Source organism: Podarcis bocagei (assembly GCF_964188305.1).
Source record: "Podarcis bocagei genome assembly, chromosome: 13".
In the NCBI taxonomy this organism is placed as follows: Eukaryota; Metazoa; Chordata; class Lepidosauria; order Squamata; family Lacertidae; genus Podarcis; species Podarcis bocagei.
In genome coordinates, this window is record NC_138138.1 from 10,377,008 (window position 1) to 10,393,743 (window position 16,736).

General features: G+C 45.5%; 1 protein-coding gene and 1 long non-coding RNA gene across 2 annotated transcripts in view; both read right to left on the reverse strand.

Moving 5' to 3' along the window:
* PARM1 (prostate androgen-regulated mucin-like protein 1) overlaps window positions 1-15,051 on the reverse strand; it is a 34,700-nt gene extending 19,649 nt beyond the window's left edge. Inside the window, exon 1 of the mRNA XM_081166787.1 lies at window positions 14,687-15,051. Coding sequence (XP_081022913.1) covers window positions 14,687-14,744 — 58 coding nt within the window. The 5' untranslated portion in view covers window positions 14,745-15,051. The remainder of the gene's footprint in view (window positions 1-14,686) is intronic.
* LOC308571492 overlaps window positions 1-16,736 on the reverse strand; it is a 116,865-nt gene that overhangs the window by 54,928 nt on the left and 45,201 nt on the right. The gene's annotated exons all lie outside the window — the stretch shown is intronic.

Sequence of the window (16,736 nt, forward strand, 5' to 3'; positions counted from 1 at the left end):
AAAAATGGACAAAGGTGGTGTGAATTGCTCTTGTGATAATCTCTATCCATATGATGGGCATATACCGTATTTTTTGCTCTATAAGACTCGCTTTTTCCCTCCTAAAAAGTAAGGGGAAGTGTGTGTGCATCTTATGGACCGAATGCAGGCTGCGCAGCTATCCCAGAAGCCGGGACAGCAAGAGGGATTGCTGCTTTCGCTGCACAGCGATCCCTCTTGCTGTTCTGGCTTCTGAGATTCAGAATATTTTTTTTTCTTGTTTTCCTCCTCCAAAAACTAGGTGAGTCTTGTGGTCTGGTGCGTCTTATAGAGCGAAAAATACGGTACTAAAATCAGACAGCTGCAGGATCCAGGTGTTTTTATTATTTTGATGAGAGAACACACTATCGCCTTTCTGCAGCTAATAATCGCTTTTGCAATGCATTGTTAAAACATGGGTTGCTTATTATTTTTCACTTGTCGTTTCCTTTGCTGGAAGTATCCATCTGCTGATAAGCACTTGTTTCTAGGCCTACTCTCCAGCTCAGTGATGGTCAAACGTGGCCCTCCAGCTGTTTTTTGACTACAACTCCCATCAACTCTAGCTAACAGGACCAGTGGTCAGGGATGATGGGAACTGTAGTCCCAAAACAGCTGGAGGGCCAATTCTATGATTTTAAGCACTTACTACATTCAGGTTTTCCCTTGCTGTGTTTGAGGCAGGCATAAATGTCATAAAGCACATTTCATGACATAATTTATATCCAGCCAAAGTTAAGTACTGAGTGGTAGTTGAGGGGAACGACAAAGTTTGTTTTCTGCTGCTTTTATATCGATTGAGATTAATGCGCCTGAACTCTCTGCTGCGCTATGTTGCAGAATTGGCACCAGCATAGCTATATTAAGACTTTCCTTTGGATAAAGGCATTATGGGAGATGGAAGACTTGAGAGGCTATATGCTAAACTGCATATGTGGGGGAACAACAACCAGTCTCTAAATTCACACGTCATGGGTAGGGCCAGGGGTCAGCAAACTTACCACGCCTCAGGCCGGTGTCTCCAGCGCCGATTGCGCAGCGGGCCGGAGGGCGGGGGAGCGCGTGCCCATATGCTATTTCCGGCGCACTTCCGGGTCAGAGGAGCACCGGAAATCGCTTGTGTGCATGTGCACGGGCCTCCTCCGACCCGGATGTGCACCAGAAATAACGCTTGTGCATGTGCAAATAACCCTTGTGCATGCGCAAATAACGCATGCGCACAAGCTACTTCCGGTGCTCCTCCGACCCAGAAGTGGGCAGTGGCACAGTGCAGGTAAGAGTGGGCGGCAGGGGTTGCCACAGGCCAGATAAACGAGTCCCCCGGGCCTTATCCGGCCCGCGGGCCTTAGTTTGCGGACCCCTGGGTTAGGCAGCAAGGCACTCAAAACCACTTGCCACTGTAACAACAGCAACCAGTTCTGATCTTGAATGGATGACAACCACCGGAACATGCTGCCCGAGAGGACTAAATTCTCGTTGAGATGCTAAACCTATGCCTATGTCTGAGGATGTACCACAACAGACCGGAATTTGCATGGCGAAATGCCCTGCCACGCCTTTCTGCCCTCCAAATCCCTGGACCTGGAAAACCAGCTGCCGGGGAGGAGAATTCCAGCAGAATATTCTCCTTGATATACCAGTTTTCTATCTGCAGGTGACTTTTAAACATGCCCCCACCAGTAGGAAACAGGTCAGTGTCTCAAACCCCTCTGTGCCTTTTTGGCTGCCACGCAAAGTTTTCTGAAAATCCCAGGATTTGGCATGAGGATATTTTTTGCAGGGACAGCAATACTGAGCTATAATCTTTCCCCGCAGCATACTCTGTTATACTGGGAGTTGAAGAAGGGAAGGTTTCTTCTAAGTTTCCCGTAAGAAAGACTTATCTGTTTACGATTGAGAGCAGCTTGCATTCCCTCCAAGTAATTGGATTGCATATTCTTGGAGTCACGCATCCCTCTCGGTCTTGCGTAAATCACTCTCTATAGCTCTATAGTTCTGGGCAGCTGCTGCTTAGGAGATGACATCCCATCACCACATTAATAAGCTTCACTGCCAGGCCTATTTTATTGAGTTTACTGGTCTCTGCTTTCTGTCACCAAAGCACTGTGCAAGCCAGCCGATAACTCCTCTGGCAGGCTTGGCCTCGACTGCGACAGCACATAGCCTGTTTTCGTACGGTGTTTCCACTATGAATATGCATTTAAAAGCGGACCGTGTAGCAAAAGCTATGGGGAAAGGGATGGGAAAATTCACTAGATAAGTGTGGGATAACAACTCCTTGGCGCAAGTTTGGGCAAGAGATGTTGGACACAATATAATGTTTGAAGACTGGAAAAGGTTGTGGAGGAAAGGGGTTAAGTTCACTGCATGCACGGTGTTAAAGGAAAATGTTATGAAAATGATGTATAGATGGTACTTAACCCCTGTAAAATTAGCAACGATTTACCATAAGACTGATAACCTATGTTGGAAATGTAAAGAAAAAGAAGGTACTTTTTATCATATGTGGTGAACCTGCCCCAAGGTGAAAGACTTCTGGGAAAAGATATATAATGAATTGAAAAAAATGTTGAAATATACATTTATTAAGAAACCAGAAGCCTTTCTACTTGGAATAATAGATTTGGAATTGCCCCCAAAAGATGTTAGATTGTTTTTGTATGCCACAACTGCAGCTAGAATTTTGCTGGCCAAAAATTGGAAATTACAAGAAGTACCAACAGTGGAGGAATGGAGGATGAAGATGGTGGACTTTTGGGAGCTAGCAGACCTGACTGGAAGTGTCCGTGACCAGAGGGAGGAGGAACACCAAGAGGAGTGGAGGAAATTCAAAGACTATTTAGCTAAATATCTTAAGATAATATAAACAGAATTACTTGCGAGTACCAAATAGGCCTAGGATTTGAAAATGTGATGTGTAAAATATTATGTTAAAGTTAAAAATGAAATGAAAGTAAGATGTTAATTGACCAAGTATGTGAAAATAGTTTTGGAAAACTGTTACAGTGGTGCCTCGCAAGACGAAAAGAATCCGTTCTGTGATTCTCTTCGTCTAGCGGTTTTTTCGTCTTGCGAAGCAAGCCCATTGACGGATTAGTGGATTAGCGCTATTAGTGGCTTTTAGCGGCTTATCTGCTGATCGGATCAGCTGATAAGTGGCTTAGCGGCTTAGAAAAGGGGGGGGGGAGGAAAAAAACCAGCAGGAACTCGCAAGACATTGTCGTCTTGCGAAGCAAGCCCATAGGAAATTCGTTTTGCGAAGCACCTCCAAAACGGAAAACTCTTTCGTCTAGCGAGTTTTCCGCCTTGCGAGGCATTCGTCTTGCGGGGCACCACTGTACAATGATTTATATGGAAACTCAGCCAGGGGGATTCGAGAAAGTCACTTAACAATGTTAACAAAAGTGGAATTACTATAATCAGGATAAAAGTTTGTTGGTTATTTTCTTTTTCCTATCTGTTTGTTATAAATTTGGAAAATTAATTTGAAAATTTGAAAAACACACACACAAAAACAACTCCTTGGCGCAGAATCGTCTAACCTCCCCACAAGCAAATCAGAATGAATGATCAAAATACAGTTGATGCTGTCTAACCACCTTGCAAACTTTGCGCCAACAAATCAGGGTGTATGCTCCATCGAACAGATTGCCTGAAGCACCTGTTATCCTTGGTGGCTGCCATTTATATTTTTGGGGACAGTGGTTGGACTGACTGGAAATGAAGTGTAGGCCAACCAACAGCCCACCTTCTTTCTTGTCATTCTCTGCTGGAATCCCTGTTGTGTTGGGGCGGGTCTGTGTGTGGGTGTTTTCTGGGGGAATGGTGTATATTGCTTTCCTTATTTATTATTATTTTGGTGCTGAGCACCCCCCCCCAATATGGTGGTGGGGTATTGCCTGCTTGTTTTCCCCTGTGTTTTGGTAGTTCGGGGCATTGTGTGTGTTTTGCCAGTTTGAGCACTGCCTATCCTTCTTCTTGGGAGAAAAGCACTGACAAACCTAGACAGCATCTTAAAAAGCAGAGACATCACCTTGCCAACAAAGGTCCGTATAGTTCAAGCTATGGTTTTCCCAGTGGTGATGTATGGAAGTGAGAGCTGGACCATAAAGAAGGCTGATCGCCGAAGAATTGATGCTTTTGAATTATGGTGCTGGAGGAGACTCTTGAGAGTCCCATGGACTGCAAGAAGATCAAACCTCTCCATTCTGAAGGAAATCAGCCCTGAGTGCTCACTGGAAGGACAGATCCTGAAGCTGAGGCTCCAATACTTTGGCCACCTCATGAGAAGAGAAGACTCCCTGGAAAAGACCCTGATGTTGGGAAAGATGGAGGGCACAAGGAGAAGGGGACGGCAGAGGACGAGATGGTTGGACAGTGTTCTCGAAGCTACCAGCATGGGTTTGACCAAACTGCGGGAGGCAGTGGAAGGAGTGCCTGGCGTGCTCTGGTCCATGGCGTCACGAAGAGTCGGACACGACTAAATGACTGAACAACAACATCCTTCTTCTGTGAAATGGGTACATTTTTTGGTGACTGTGACGGTTCCTTATATTTCCGGAATGTTCCGCCCTTGAGCCTGAAAGGATCGTGGAGCCCTGTCTCAGTCTGAGGGAAGTACTGGCCTGAGAGACAGTATCGTCCTTCCACACAGTTCCCATTTTGTCCAAAGCGGTTTTAAAGGGATGGCTTCTCAACGGTTGCCAAACAAAGGAGGTGGAATTGCATCTCTACTGACCCCAAGAACTCAAGATATCAGCTCTATAGCGGGGGAACTCCAAAAAGAACTGTAAAAGCAAACATTTTGGGTTCTCAAGTGGGCTCAAAAGCCATGCTGCTAAATGTTGAACTTATTGAATGATTATTTTTTTCATGTCACCACAGTGCTCTCAGGTTCCAGCAGCCAGGCTTCCGATTTCTGAAATTGTTTAGTTTGCTGTCCCTGTACATTAAAGCAGCAACAGGGCACTAGTTCAGAATTTAAACCCATAATGAGGCAACTGGCTCATTTTGTAGCTTTTCATCTCAGCATGAGCTTTGATCTCATTAAGACAACAGTTCATAGCATCAAATCCTTCTAAATTATTCTTCGCCACCCTGCTTTTCAAAATGGAGTGTTTGTTTCTTAAGGCACGCCGGTCCTGCGTTTAACAAGCTTTTTTCGAGTGCATGAGAAAATGCCTTAACAGTTAAATCTCAGTTGCAGCCCACAGGGATTTGAAGAACCATTATTCAGAAAAGGGGCAGGACCCACAACTAGTCATCTAAGGTTTTTAAAAGAATAGCAATGGATTTCTTACAGGGTCAAAGCGAAGTGCCACATTTTTTTCTGGTGGGAACCAGAATAGATCCAGAATTATTAAGTACAGTGGTACCTCGGTTTACGAACTTAATCCGTTCCAGAAGTCCATTCTTAAACTGGGGCACACTTTCCCTAATGAGGCCTCCGGTGCCCTTCTGCCATTCGGCTTCCCTTCTTAGACAAAGGTAAAGTTCGCAAACCAGGACGCTGCGGAGTTCATAAACCGAATCGTTCGTAAATAGGACTGTTCTTAAACTGAAGTACCACTGTATTGCTGAGTGCTGAGAGTTCGTTTCTAGACACACGACGCTGGTATCTCATTTATGTACAGGGCATGTGAACACATGTGCGGTTTCTGCAGGAAACAGCTGTCCCCATGTAAAACTGGAGGGGATGGGGACGGACTGCTTGTCAGTAGGGTGGCTGAGTGGCTAAGAGTGTGCATATATAGCAGGGAATCTATTTTCTCTTTGTATGGAGAAATGCGTCTCTGTGTGCAGCAGGGACAGATGAGAAGGCCAACACCACAAATATAGTGTTTTGCTTTGGCCCATAGGAGTTAGGTTACCTGTTTAATATTTTTATGCCTTTCCCCTAGCATCAAGACATACTCACGGAAGTCTACAGAAGCTGTGCCAAAGCCCAGCGACAACAGGAGTGTGTCAACAGATAACCAAACACAATGGTATGTTTCCAAACACAATTCAAAGTGTTGGTGCTGACCTTTAAAGCCGTAAATGGCCTTGGTCCAGTATACCTGAAGGAGCATCTCCACATCCATCGTTCTGCCCGGACGCTGAGGTCCAGCTCCGAGGACCTTCTGGCGGTTCCCTCATTGTGAGAAGTGAGGTTACAGGGAACCAGGCAGAGGGCCTTCTTGGTGGTGGCCCCCCGCCCTGTGGAAATAAGCAGCTATCTTATCTTTAAAAGACATCTGAAGGCAGCCCCGTTTAGGGAAGTTTTTAATATTTAACGCTGTATTGTTTTTAACACCCGATTGGAAACCGCCCAGAGTGGCTGGGGAAACTCAGCCAGATGGGCAGGGTATAAATAATAAATTATTATAATATTATTATTATAACAGTAAAACTGACAACAGGCTACAAGCACCCATTGCAAATTCTACCACAGATGAGAAACTTAGCATCATGGGATCATAGAATTATAGAATTGGGTCGCCTAGTCCCATGGTTCCTAATGTGGGGCACATACCCCACAGTGGGGCAATCTGATTTTTAAGGGGGGCAATTAAAGAATGAGTTATTAACAGTGAATGGCCTTTTGGGCTTCCTCCACGTGAACAGGAGTTCGCTTTTTGAATAATCAGAACTATATGTCACCGGGGGGGGGGGCGGCATCAAGGTTTTAGAGATGCTTAGGTGGGGCATGGGACGCATGTGGCGCTGTGGGTTAAACCACAGAGCCTAGGATTTGCCAATCAGAAGGTCGGCGGTTCGAATCCCTGCAACGGGGTGAGCTCCTGTTGCTCGGTCCCTGCTGCTGCCAAGCTAGCAGTTCGAAAGCACCTCAAAGTGCAAGTAGATAAATAGGTACCACTCCAGTGGGAAGGTAAACGGCGTTTCCGTGCTCTGCTCTGGTTTGCCAGAAGCAGCTTAGGCATGCTGGCCACATGACCCGGAAGCTGTACGCCGGCTCCCTCGGCCAATAAAGCGAGATGAGCGCCGCAACCCCAGAGTTGGCCACGACGGGACCTAATGGTCAGGGGACCCTTTACATTTATGTGGGGCATAGCCAAAAAAATCGTTAGGAACCGCTGGCCTAGTGCCATCCCCTGCAATGCAGGAAACTTGTAACGCTGAAACACCTGTAAAATTAAAACATATTTTGCCAAGGGCTGAAAAGATGTCAAGAGGTGATGGCAGGTGTCTCTCCCCCCCCAAAAAAAAATTGCTACCCACCTCACCTCTACATAGAGGGATATAATCTTGGGTAGACTTGGGATACCAATCACTACACACACACACACACACACACACACACACACACACGTATATATAATGTTTATATGTTTGTTTGTTTGTTTATATGTATGTTTAATGTATATATAATATACATTACAACATAGTGGGGGTGGGGGGTGGAACAGGTTATCATTGATGAAATGTGGGTTGTTGTTTTTTTAAACTGAACCTGGAGGTCATCGATCAGAAATGGATCAGGAGTCAGAAGGATCACACCTGCGAAGATGGAAAGAAGATTCTGTACCAACCAAGGAGGAGTGGCAGATTAAACTACAGTGGTACCTCGGGTTAAGGACTTAATTCGTTCCAGGGGTCCGTTCTTAACCTGAAACTGTTCTTAACCTGAAGCACCACTTTAGCTAATGGGGCCTCCTGCTGCTGCTGTGCCGCCGGAGCACGATTTCTGTTCTCATCCTGAAGCAAAGTTCTTAACCCGAGGTACTATTTCTGGGTTAGCGGAGTCTGTGACCTGAAGAACGGACCTCTGGAATGAATTAAGTACAGTGGTACCTCGGGTTAAGTACTTAATTCGTTCCGGAGGTCCGTTCTTAACCTGAAACTGTTCTTAACCTGAAGCACCACTTTAGCTAATGGGGCCTCCCACTGCTGCCACACAATTTCTGTTCTCATCCTGAGGTACTATTTCTGGGTTAGAGGAGTCTGTAACCTGAAGCGTATGTAACCTGAAGTGTATGTAACCCGAGGTACCACTGTACTTAACCTGAGGTACCACTGTATAAGAAGCAGTTTTTGTTTTGTTTTTAAAAAGAAAAAAAACGAAACGAAGAGGTACCATTGTTATGTTTCATTTTCCCCAATTCAGGCAAGTCACAACTGACTACATGCGGTCAGAGCCGGGCTTCCTAATTCAAGAAGGAAAGAGGTATCTATTTGCCCTCCACAAAATTAAGGCAAAATAAAAATCTTAAGATCCAAGTGTCACGGTGGAAAGAGAAAATACGCAAAGCTTTGGGTCAGCAGGTTTCCCTGCTGATCTCATAAAAGCTCACTAAAAGGTAGGACTTACAGCCAATAAACTGTTTTCACTGTCCAGGTAAGTAGGGGCAAGGAGGAAAGTTTGCACTCCTTTTCACGCAAGCAAGGTTCACAAAAGGCTAAGGCGGCCTGCAATTTCTTTGGTGAATTTTGGACCTAGAAAGTTACAGGATAACTAAGCAAGAATTGCATGGTGCCAAAAGTCATTCAGCATGTAGAGGATGTCATAAAGTCAGGTGGTAAGTGATAAACGGCTGCTGCTTCTTACAAGTAACTGAGTTGAAGCTAAACCCCAGAATGGGGTCCAGGGTACCACTGTTAAACTATTCAAAATTCCAGAACACCTGACTGATGAGGATATAATGACATAAGGACTGACATCACCCAGAACCAGGAAAAAGGACGTTGGATAAACTTAGAATGAGAAATGTTTTTTGTAAATAATCTATATCTATGGAATTAGTGTAATACTAAGGAAATACTAAGAGATGTTGGAAAGGAAGTAATTGGCTTTTGCAGAAAGGTTAAATATGGTTAAAACTTCAGAATCTTTAGAGATTTAAGGATAAGATAAAGTTAATGAAACTAATGGGGGGGGGAAATGAAGTGGCTGAGTAATAAGGAGAAATTAGAATCTGGAAGAATGGTTTGATCATAAGTGAAAATATGAAGTAATATTATATGAGGACATATAATTAAGGGTAAGATATGAGGGTACGAATTTGCTGAATAAATTTTTGAATGGAATACAAAGAGGGAGGTGAGAGGAAGTCAGGAAAATAAGTAAAAGAATGATAGAAATTGAAGGGAGGGATTTTTTAATTTTTTCTTTCTGCTTTTATGCGGAATTCTTGGTTTTGGGGTTTTTCTGGTGTTTATTTTTTATTGTTTGTTGTTATGTTTTTTGTAATCTTTTCTCTTGTTAAAACTCAATAAAAATATTATTATTAAACTATTCAAAATTCCAGGGGAGAAAGATTAAAATGCTATTTTGGATTGCAAGGAGATGGCTCTTTGCAAAATAACTTGATTATTTAGAAAAACCGAAAACAATCATAGAACTGAAGTAGGGAGGGATCCGGAAGAACATCAACCCCTATGGGACCGCCTCTCCTGGTATGCCCCGCGGAGGACCTTGAGGTTCACAAATAACAACACTTTGGAGGTCCCGAGCCTCAAGGAGGTTAGATTGGTTTCAACTAGGGCCAGGGCCTTTTCAGCACTGGCCCCGACTTGGTGGAATGCTCTGTCACAAGAGACTAGGGCCCTGTGGGACTTGACATCTTTCCGCAGGGCCTGCAAGACAGAGCTGTTCCACCAGGCCTTTGGTTTGGACTCCGTCTGACCCTTATGTTTCCCTCCCCTTATGGTCTTGATTTATCAGCTACTTTAAAATGAGGCTGCATTTTAAATTGCATTTTAACCTGTATTTTAAATTGGTTCCCCCCCTCTCTTTTTCCCCTATTATGTTTTTACTGTGATTTTATTGGTGTTAGCCGCCCTGGCCGGGGAGGGCGTGATATAAATAAAAAAAAATTATTATTATTATTAATCCAGGAATATGCAGGGATCGAACCTGCAACCTTGGAATTATCAGCACCACGCTCTAACCAACTGAGCTATCCAGGCTGACATAGCTGAATTCATCCAGGCCGAATCACACTGAAGGTGCAACCGTTTTACTGCACACTTTGTCAGGTGCATGAAAAGTTATCAAATTGATGGGGGGCTGTGTCGAGATTCTTGCATTGCAGGGGGGTTGGACTAGATGACCCTCGGGGGGGGGTCCCTTCCAACCCTACAATTCTGTCCTTCACCAGCAGGTGTGTGTGTGTGTGTGTGTGTGTGTGTATATATATATATATATATATATATATATGCAGGTTTTGGTGTCTTCGGGTGTCTTCCCGTGTAAGAGTTGGGGTGTCTAGGCGACGTTTCGACGAGGTCTCACTCGTCATCTTCAGGCTGGTGCTTTCGGCTTCTTGTTACTAGAACAGAGCAGGATCTCAGTGTTTGAGTTCCTATAAATACTGTTGAGGGGGTGTGGTGTATAGCCTCCAACGTTCTGGGCAGAGAGGGAGTTCCCAGGTTAGTGTGCCTTTTCTTCTTTTGTTCCTTAATTACTTGAGGGATATCTTGAGTGATTTCTTGAGTGATATTCTGAGTACCACTTAGGAGGGTCATTAGGTGTGGATTAGTTGCTAAAGCTTTCGTGTCTTGACCTCTTGAGCTTGTGAAAAGTTTTTCTGAGAAGATGGCTGTACTGCACTTACTTGTGCTCTGGCTTGGCTTCGTGTATAGGGGCGAGCTGTGGTTTTGTGCCCTGTGCCAGCCAGATCTGTGTAGGGATTGCAGGGGGGTGCAGCATCCGGAGGTGCCACTATGGTTTGGCTACTGGATGGTGTCTGTACTTTATCTGTGGAGAGGGTCTGGGTTTGGGTCTGGTGTGGTTGATTGGAGATGGCGTTCTGTGTGTCTCTGGTTCTGGTGTCGGTTTTTGTGGGGAGGGCTAATTTCCAGATGTCTGGCAGGCGGGACGTGTCGTCACGCTTGTTCATGTTGTGAGGGTGTTTCTCTATCTCGATGGCTTCCATGATTATTCTCTTGTGGTGATGTTCCATGTTAAAGAGCAATTTGGAATCTGCAAAATTAATTTCGTGTCCTGTTTCTTTCATGTGTTGGTAAAGAGAGGAAGTTTTTTCTTCTTTTTTGACGGCATTCTTGTGTTCTGCGATACGTGCATTTATTCGTCTGTTTGTTTGTCCAATGTACGTGGCTGGGCAGACTTTGCAGGGTATTTCATAGACCCCTTGGTTTTCTAACTGGATTTTATCTTTTGGGTTTCTGAGGATATTGGCTATTTTTTGGTTGGTGCAAAAGGCTGTTTTGATATTGTGTTTATGGAGGATTTTGCTAATTTTATCTGTAGTGCCCTTGATATAAGGAAGGAGGGCCATGCCATTGTTTTCTTCTGTGTCTTGGTTTTTGGGGGGTGTTTCTTTTTGGATTAGCTTCGTAACCCTGTTTTGTTGGTATCCGTTGGCGATTAACACATTTGAGAGATTCTGTAACTCAGTTGTCAAGTGGTCCTTGTCAGCCAGGCGTTTGGTTCTGGAGATGAGAGTCTTGGCTACGGAGTTTATTTGTGCAGGGTGGTGGTGTGATTGTGCATGTAAGTAGCGGTTGGTGTGTGTTTTTTTCCGGTAGATAGTGTGTCCTAGGGAGCCATCAGGTTTTTTGTAGATTAGGACGTCAAGGAAGGGAAGTTGGTTGTTGGCTTCTATTTCCATAGTGAATTGTATTTTGGGGTGTAGGCTGTTGAGATGTGTGAGGAAGCTATCTAGTTTTTCCTTCCCGTGTGGCCAAATTACAAAGGTGTCGTCAACATATCTGAGCCAAAGTTTGGGTTTGTGTTCTGTTTTTCGGAAACCAACATCCAGCAGAGTGCAGGAACCTTCTGCAGCCAATCAGAAGTAACACCTTGGTTTTCGAATGGTTCCGGGAGCCGAACGGACTCCTGGAACAGATTAGGTTTGATAACAAAGGTACCACTGTACTTCAGACCAAATAAATTTTGCCCTTTCTTGAGTCTGACTTGAAGAACCGCAGCCTGTGGCAGCCGGGCTGCTTCCCTCTAAAGCTGAATGCTTCAAAGAAGCACAGAAAAGAAGAATAAGGGAAAAATTTGATAAAACCAAGTGTTAGGATTTGCTGAAATAATTTTGGAAATTGGGATGTAGAAAGGGGAGGTATGGGGAAGTCGGCGAAGTAAGGTTTAAGAAAAAGGGATATGAAATTATACATGTTCGTTCGTGTGTTTGTTTGTTTGTATTGTGTATTGTTTGTGTTTATAAAAACTGTGAAAAACCAATAAAAATTTTATTAAAACAAAAACAAAAACAAAGAAGCACAGTAAAGCCCAATAATATGGTACTGCGAGCTTGAAGTCAGCTTTGTTGACTCAAAAGCTAGCTCCACTGAGTTCAGTGTAATGTACAGTATCCTCAGGTAAGTGTGTATAGGACTGCAGTTTTCACCCCACCTTTTAAAGCAAATCTCTAACCCTTATGGAGCAGTCTGCTTGGAAGTATGCAGGCAACACCTGCTGAAATCTCAGAAGTCCAAGGAGTTGCTGAAAAGGTTTTCCTGGCATTCGGGGGAGGCACTCCAGTGTTTGGGGGTTTAGTTTTTCATCCGTCATCAAGCTTTGCATGAGCCAAAAAAATTATGAAAAAGAAGAAGAAATGGCAAGGGGAAGCAGGAACAGATTTAGGCCAATTTATCCAATAGGCATAATCTATAGGTTATGGGGTGCAGGTGGCAGTGGGATGCGGGTGGCGCTGTGGTCTAAACCACTGAGCCTAGGGCTTGCCGATTGAAAGGTTGGCGGTCCGAATCCCCGCAACGGGGTGAGCTCCCGTTGCTCAGTCCCAGCTCCTGCCAACCTAGCAGTTCGAAAGCACGTCAAAGTGCAAGTAGATAAATAGGTAAGGTGTAGGCGGGAAGGTAAATGGCGTTTCTGTGCGCTGTTCTGGTTTCGCCAGAAGTGGCTTAGACATGCTGGGCGCATGACCCAGAAAAACTGTCTGAGGACAACCGCCGGCTCCCTCGGCCTGTAAAGCGAGATGAGTGCCGCAACCCCAGAGTCATCCGCGACCGGACTTAACAGTCAGGGGTCCTTTACCTTTACCTATAGGTTACAATTCAGCTTTCCCAGCATGGAATCTCTACGAAACAAAAAAAGGGGTGGCGGAGACAGGATGCCAAAGGGAATGGTGAACCCATGTATACACAAAAGGATTACCAAAGAAACTTGAAGAGAAATGGGACAACGTGGGTACAAACTTATTTTTTTAGCTCATGGAATACAGTCTTCACAGCTCTGTTTGTGCTGCTGTACTATGCCTGCCCTATGTGATGGAAGAGTTGAATGTTGTTTGCCTACTATTTCTGGGTGATGTTGTGACTACTACTGTTAACCAATTACGGAAATCATGCAGTGCAATGCTAATATTTTATGTTAGGATTTACTCATGTTTTCTCAGAAGTACACTAAATAGGGAGTTACAGATTCATAGAATGGTAGTCGTCTAGTCCAACCGTCTGCAATGATCTCCAAACTCTAAAAAGTCATGATTCTAAAAGGGATTTATTTACAGTTATATGGTTTGCATAGGTATCTGGTATGTTGCTATGTTTAAGTATAGCATTTAAAATAGCCTAATGAATATTTTGAAAACTGATCTGGGTTTAAGAAGGATAGGATATTTGTAGCAACACAAGGAAAGAAGCTAACTGTGGCACTGATCCATGTATAAATGGAATAAACAGCAGCTAAGTCAGAGTTTGCCACCCAATTAATACTTGACGTGCAGCCAATCCTGGTTTTTCAACTAACACGCCAAAACAATAGGTGCATTTGCAAATATATGTTGGACGCAGTCACTTTAGATGTAGGCTTTTACAAAAGTTATGAAATAGCCCTCTGCTATTAATGACTGTGCCCCCCAGCTCAACTTTTCACAGGTATACAACTCTCGACACTTCATAGAAGGGAAAATTAGGGACATTTTTTTTACCCTTTGCTTCTTAGTTGCTATCCCATGACAAGGGGGCAGCCAACTTAGCCATACCTACCTAACAGAGACGAAATAAACCCCGTGTCCATTGCAATTTGCTGAGTAAAACTCTGGGCACGGTACAGTACCCTTTGCTTCATATTCCTGCTCTCACCAGCAAGAGAGCCACCTTTGCAACGCTTAAGTTTCGATTTTCCACACCCCCTCTCCTCTTTCTCCGCCAAATATTTGACGATAAGTGCCCCACCCCCGTCCACGAGGACACGCGCGCTTCGAGGAACTGGAGAGATGATGGGCCTGGCCACATTCACTCCAAACCATCCCTTCAAATGCAAACCATCGGCTTCTAAATATTGCCCTGTTCACTGGCATCCCCTGGCCCTCCTTACTCGCAAGTAAGCGCCCCTGGTTTCAGCGTCCCATACTTTCAAGCGCAAGTGCTTAGGGACTGCAGCCCGATCGAGCCCAAAACGTTGCGCTTGGAAATCTGGTCCTCGCGCTCTTTGGGGGAAGGAAAGGCGCGCGTAAAGAAATCTACATTTCCCCCAGGGACCTCCAGACGGCTCCTTCCACCCAGTTTATTTCTGGTCTCTGCCGCCCCCCTCGTGCGCTTCCAAGCCGGTACCAACGCCTCCCAAGAGCGCAGCGCTCCCCCTGCCTACCCAAGCAAGCAAGTCGCGTCGCCTTCTGCGCGCCTCTCTCCCTCCTAAGGAAAAGCGGGGTTAAGGACGGCAAGCCTGGTTTTTTGAAAAAGAGAGGGAAGGCTCGGAGCGCGCTGCTGACTTTCCAGCCCCCGCCGCGCTTACCTGCCGCCGTGACAGCGAGGAGAAAGGCGGCGAGCGCCCGGCCACCCCGGTGCGCCATGACGCGCGCCCTGTTGCGCACGGGGGGACCGCGGCGCCGGGAGGGTGGGGAGCTTTGGCGCCCCGCTTGGAGACGGCCTTGGCGGGCAGAGGAGCTGCTGCGATCCGGAGCCGGCGGCACTTCCTCCGGCTGCTTCGAGGCGAGGAGCGCGCGTCTTTCTCTCTCTCCCCTTTCCTTCCTCTCTGGTCCGGAGCTGCTGGTGCTGCAGTGCAACGCCTCCTTCTCCTCCTGCTCCTCCTCCCTTCCCCGGGACTCGTCCGCTGACTTCTCGCCTCCCCTTTCGCCGCCGCTGCTGCTGCTGCAGCCGGCCCTCGCTCGGCCTCAGGGCGGCCCCTGCTGGGCGTTGCGCGCAGGCTTAAGCCCCATGGGAACCTGAAGAGGGGAAAGGAGACGCCGGGCCGAGAGGATCAGAAGATCTAACTTCCCAAGGGCAAGCGGGCTTCTCTTGGCCCCACACTGCTCCGGGACCTGACCACTGGATTGATTGATTGATTGATTGATTGATTGATTGATTGATTGATTCAGTTTCTATGCCGCTTTTCATTCAAATAAATGCCAAAGCGGCTTACAAACAATAGAATCCTAGAACGTTCAGATTTTTGGGCATTGAATTACAAGAGGATCTGTCCTGGAGTGTCAACACAAGGGGGCTTGTGAAGAAGGCGCAGCAGGGACTGTACTTTTTGAGAATACTAAGGAAAAACCATCTTCCGCAGAAACTGCTGCTTGCCTTCTATCACTGTGCCATTGTTTTTTTTTTTAATAAAATATTTGTTAAATTTTCACAAATTATATAAACAAACACAACAATTCAAACAAACACACATACAAGAAAAAACAAGCATAATTTCAAATCCTTATTTTCTTAAAACTTACTTCCCCGACCTCCTCATACCCAGTGGCGTAGCGTGGGGGGTGCAGGGGGGGCCGGCCGCACCGGGCGCAACATCTGGGGGTTAGGGTTAGGGGGCACAAATCCACGGGTTAGGGGGCGCAAATCCACGGGTTAGGGGGCGCAAATTACTTGCCTTGCCCCGGGTGCTGACAACCCACGCTACGCCACTGCTCATACCTTCCCTTTCTGCATTCCAATTTCAAATATTCAGTTCAGCAAATCCTCACCCTTACTTTTATGTAATTATTAACCTTTCTTTTCTTTTAACTTAATCTTTACAGCTGTAATCCATTTAATTTCTAAAACCGCATCATTCTAACACTCATTGATTTTACAATGTTTCTTAAGATAGTTCTTGAATTTCTTCCAATCTTCTTCCGCCGTCTTCTTTCCCTGGTCTCGGATTCAGCCAGTCATTTCTGCCAATCCCATATAGTCTATCACCTTCATCTGCCATTCTTCCAAGGTGGGTAGATCTTGTGTCTTCCAATACTTTGCAATGAGTATTCTTGCTGCTGTTGTAGCATACATAAAGAATGTTCTGTCTTTCTTTGGCACCAATTGGCCGACAATGCCCAGGAGAAAGGCCTCTGGTTTCTTAAGGAAGGTATATTTAAATACCTTTTTCATTTCATTATATATCATTTCCCAGAAAGCCTTAATCTTTGGGCATGCCCACCAAAGGTGAAAAAAAGTACCTTCATATCACTGTGCCATTGAGAGCGTGCTCACTTATGGCTTATGTGTGTGGTACGGAAGCTGTACTACCCAGGACAGGATGGGGTTGTGCAGGGTAGTTAAGGCAGCAGAGAGCATTGTTGGCTGCCCACTCTCCACCTTAGAGCAGATTTATGCCACAAGGTGCCATAGGAAGGCACTGGACATAGTAAAAGATCCATCGCATCCTGGTCACTGTCTCTTCGAGCTCTTGCCGGGTCATGACTAAGCCACTTCTGGTGAACCAGAGCAGCGCACAGAAACGCCATTTACCTTCCCGCCGGAGTGCTATCTATTTATCTACTTACACTTTGACGTGCTTTCGAACTGCTAGGTTGGCAGGAGCAGGGACTTAGCAACAGGAGCTCACCCCGTCGCAG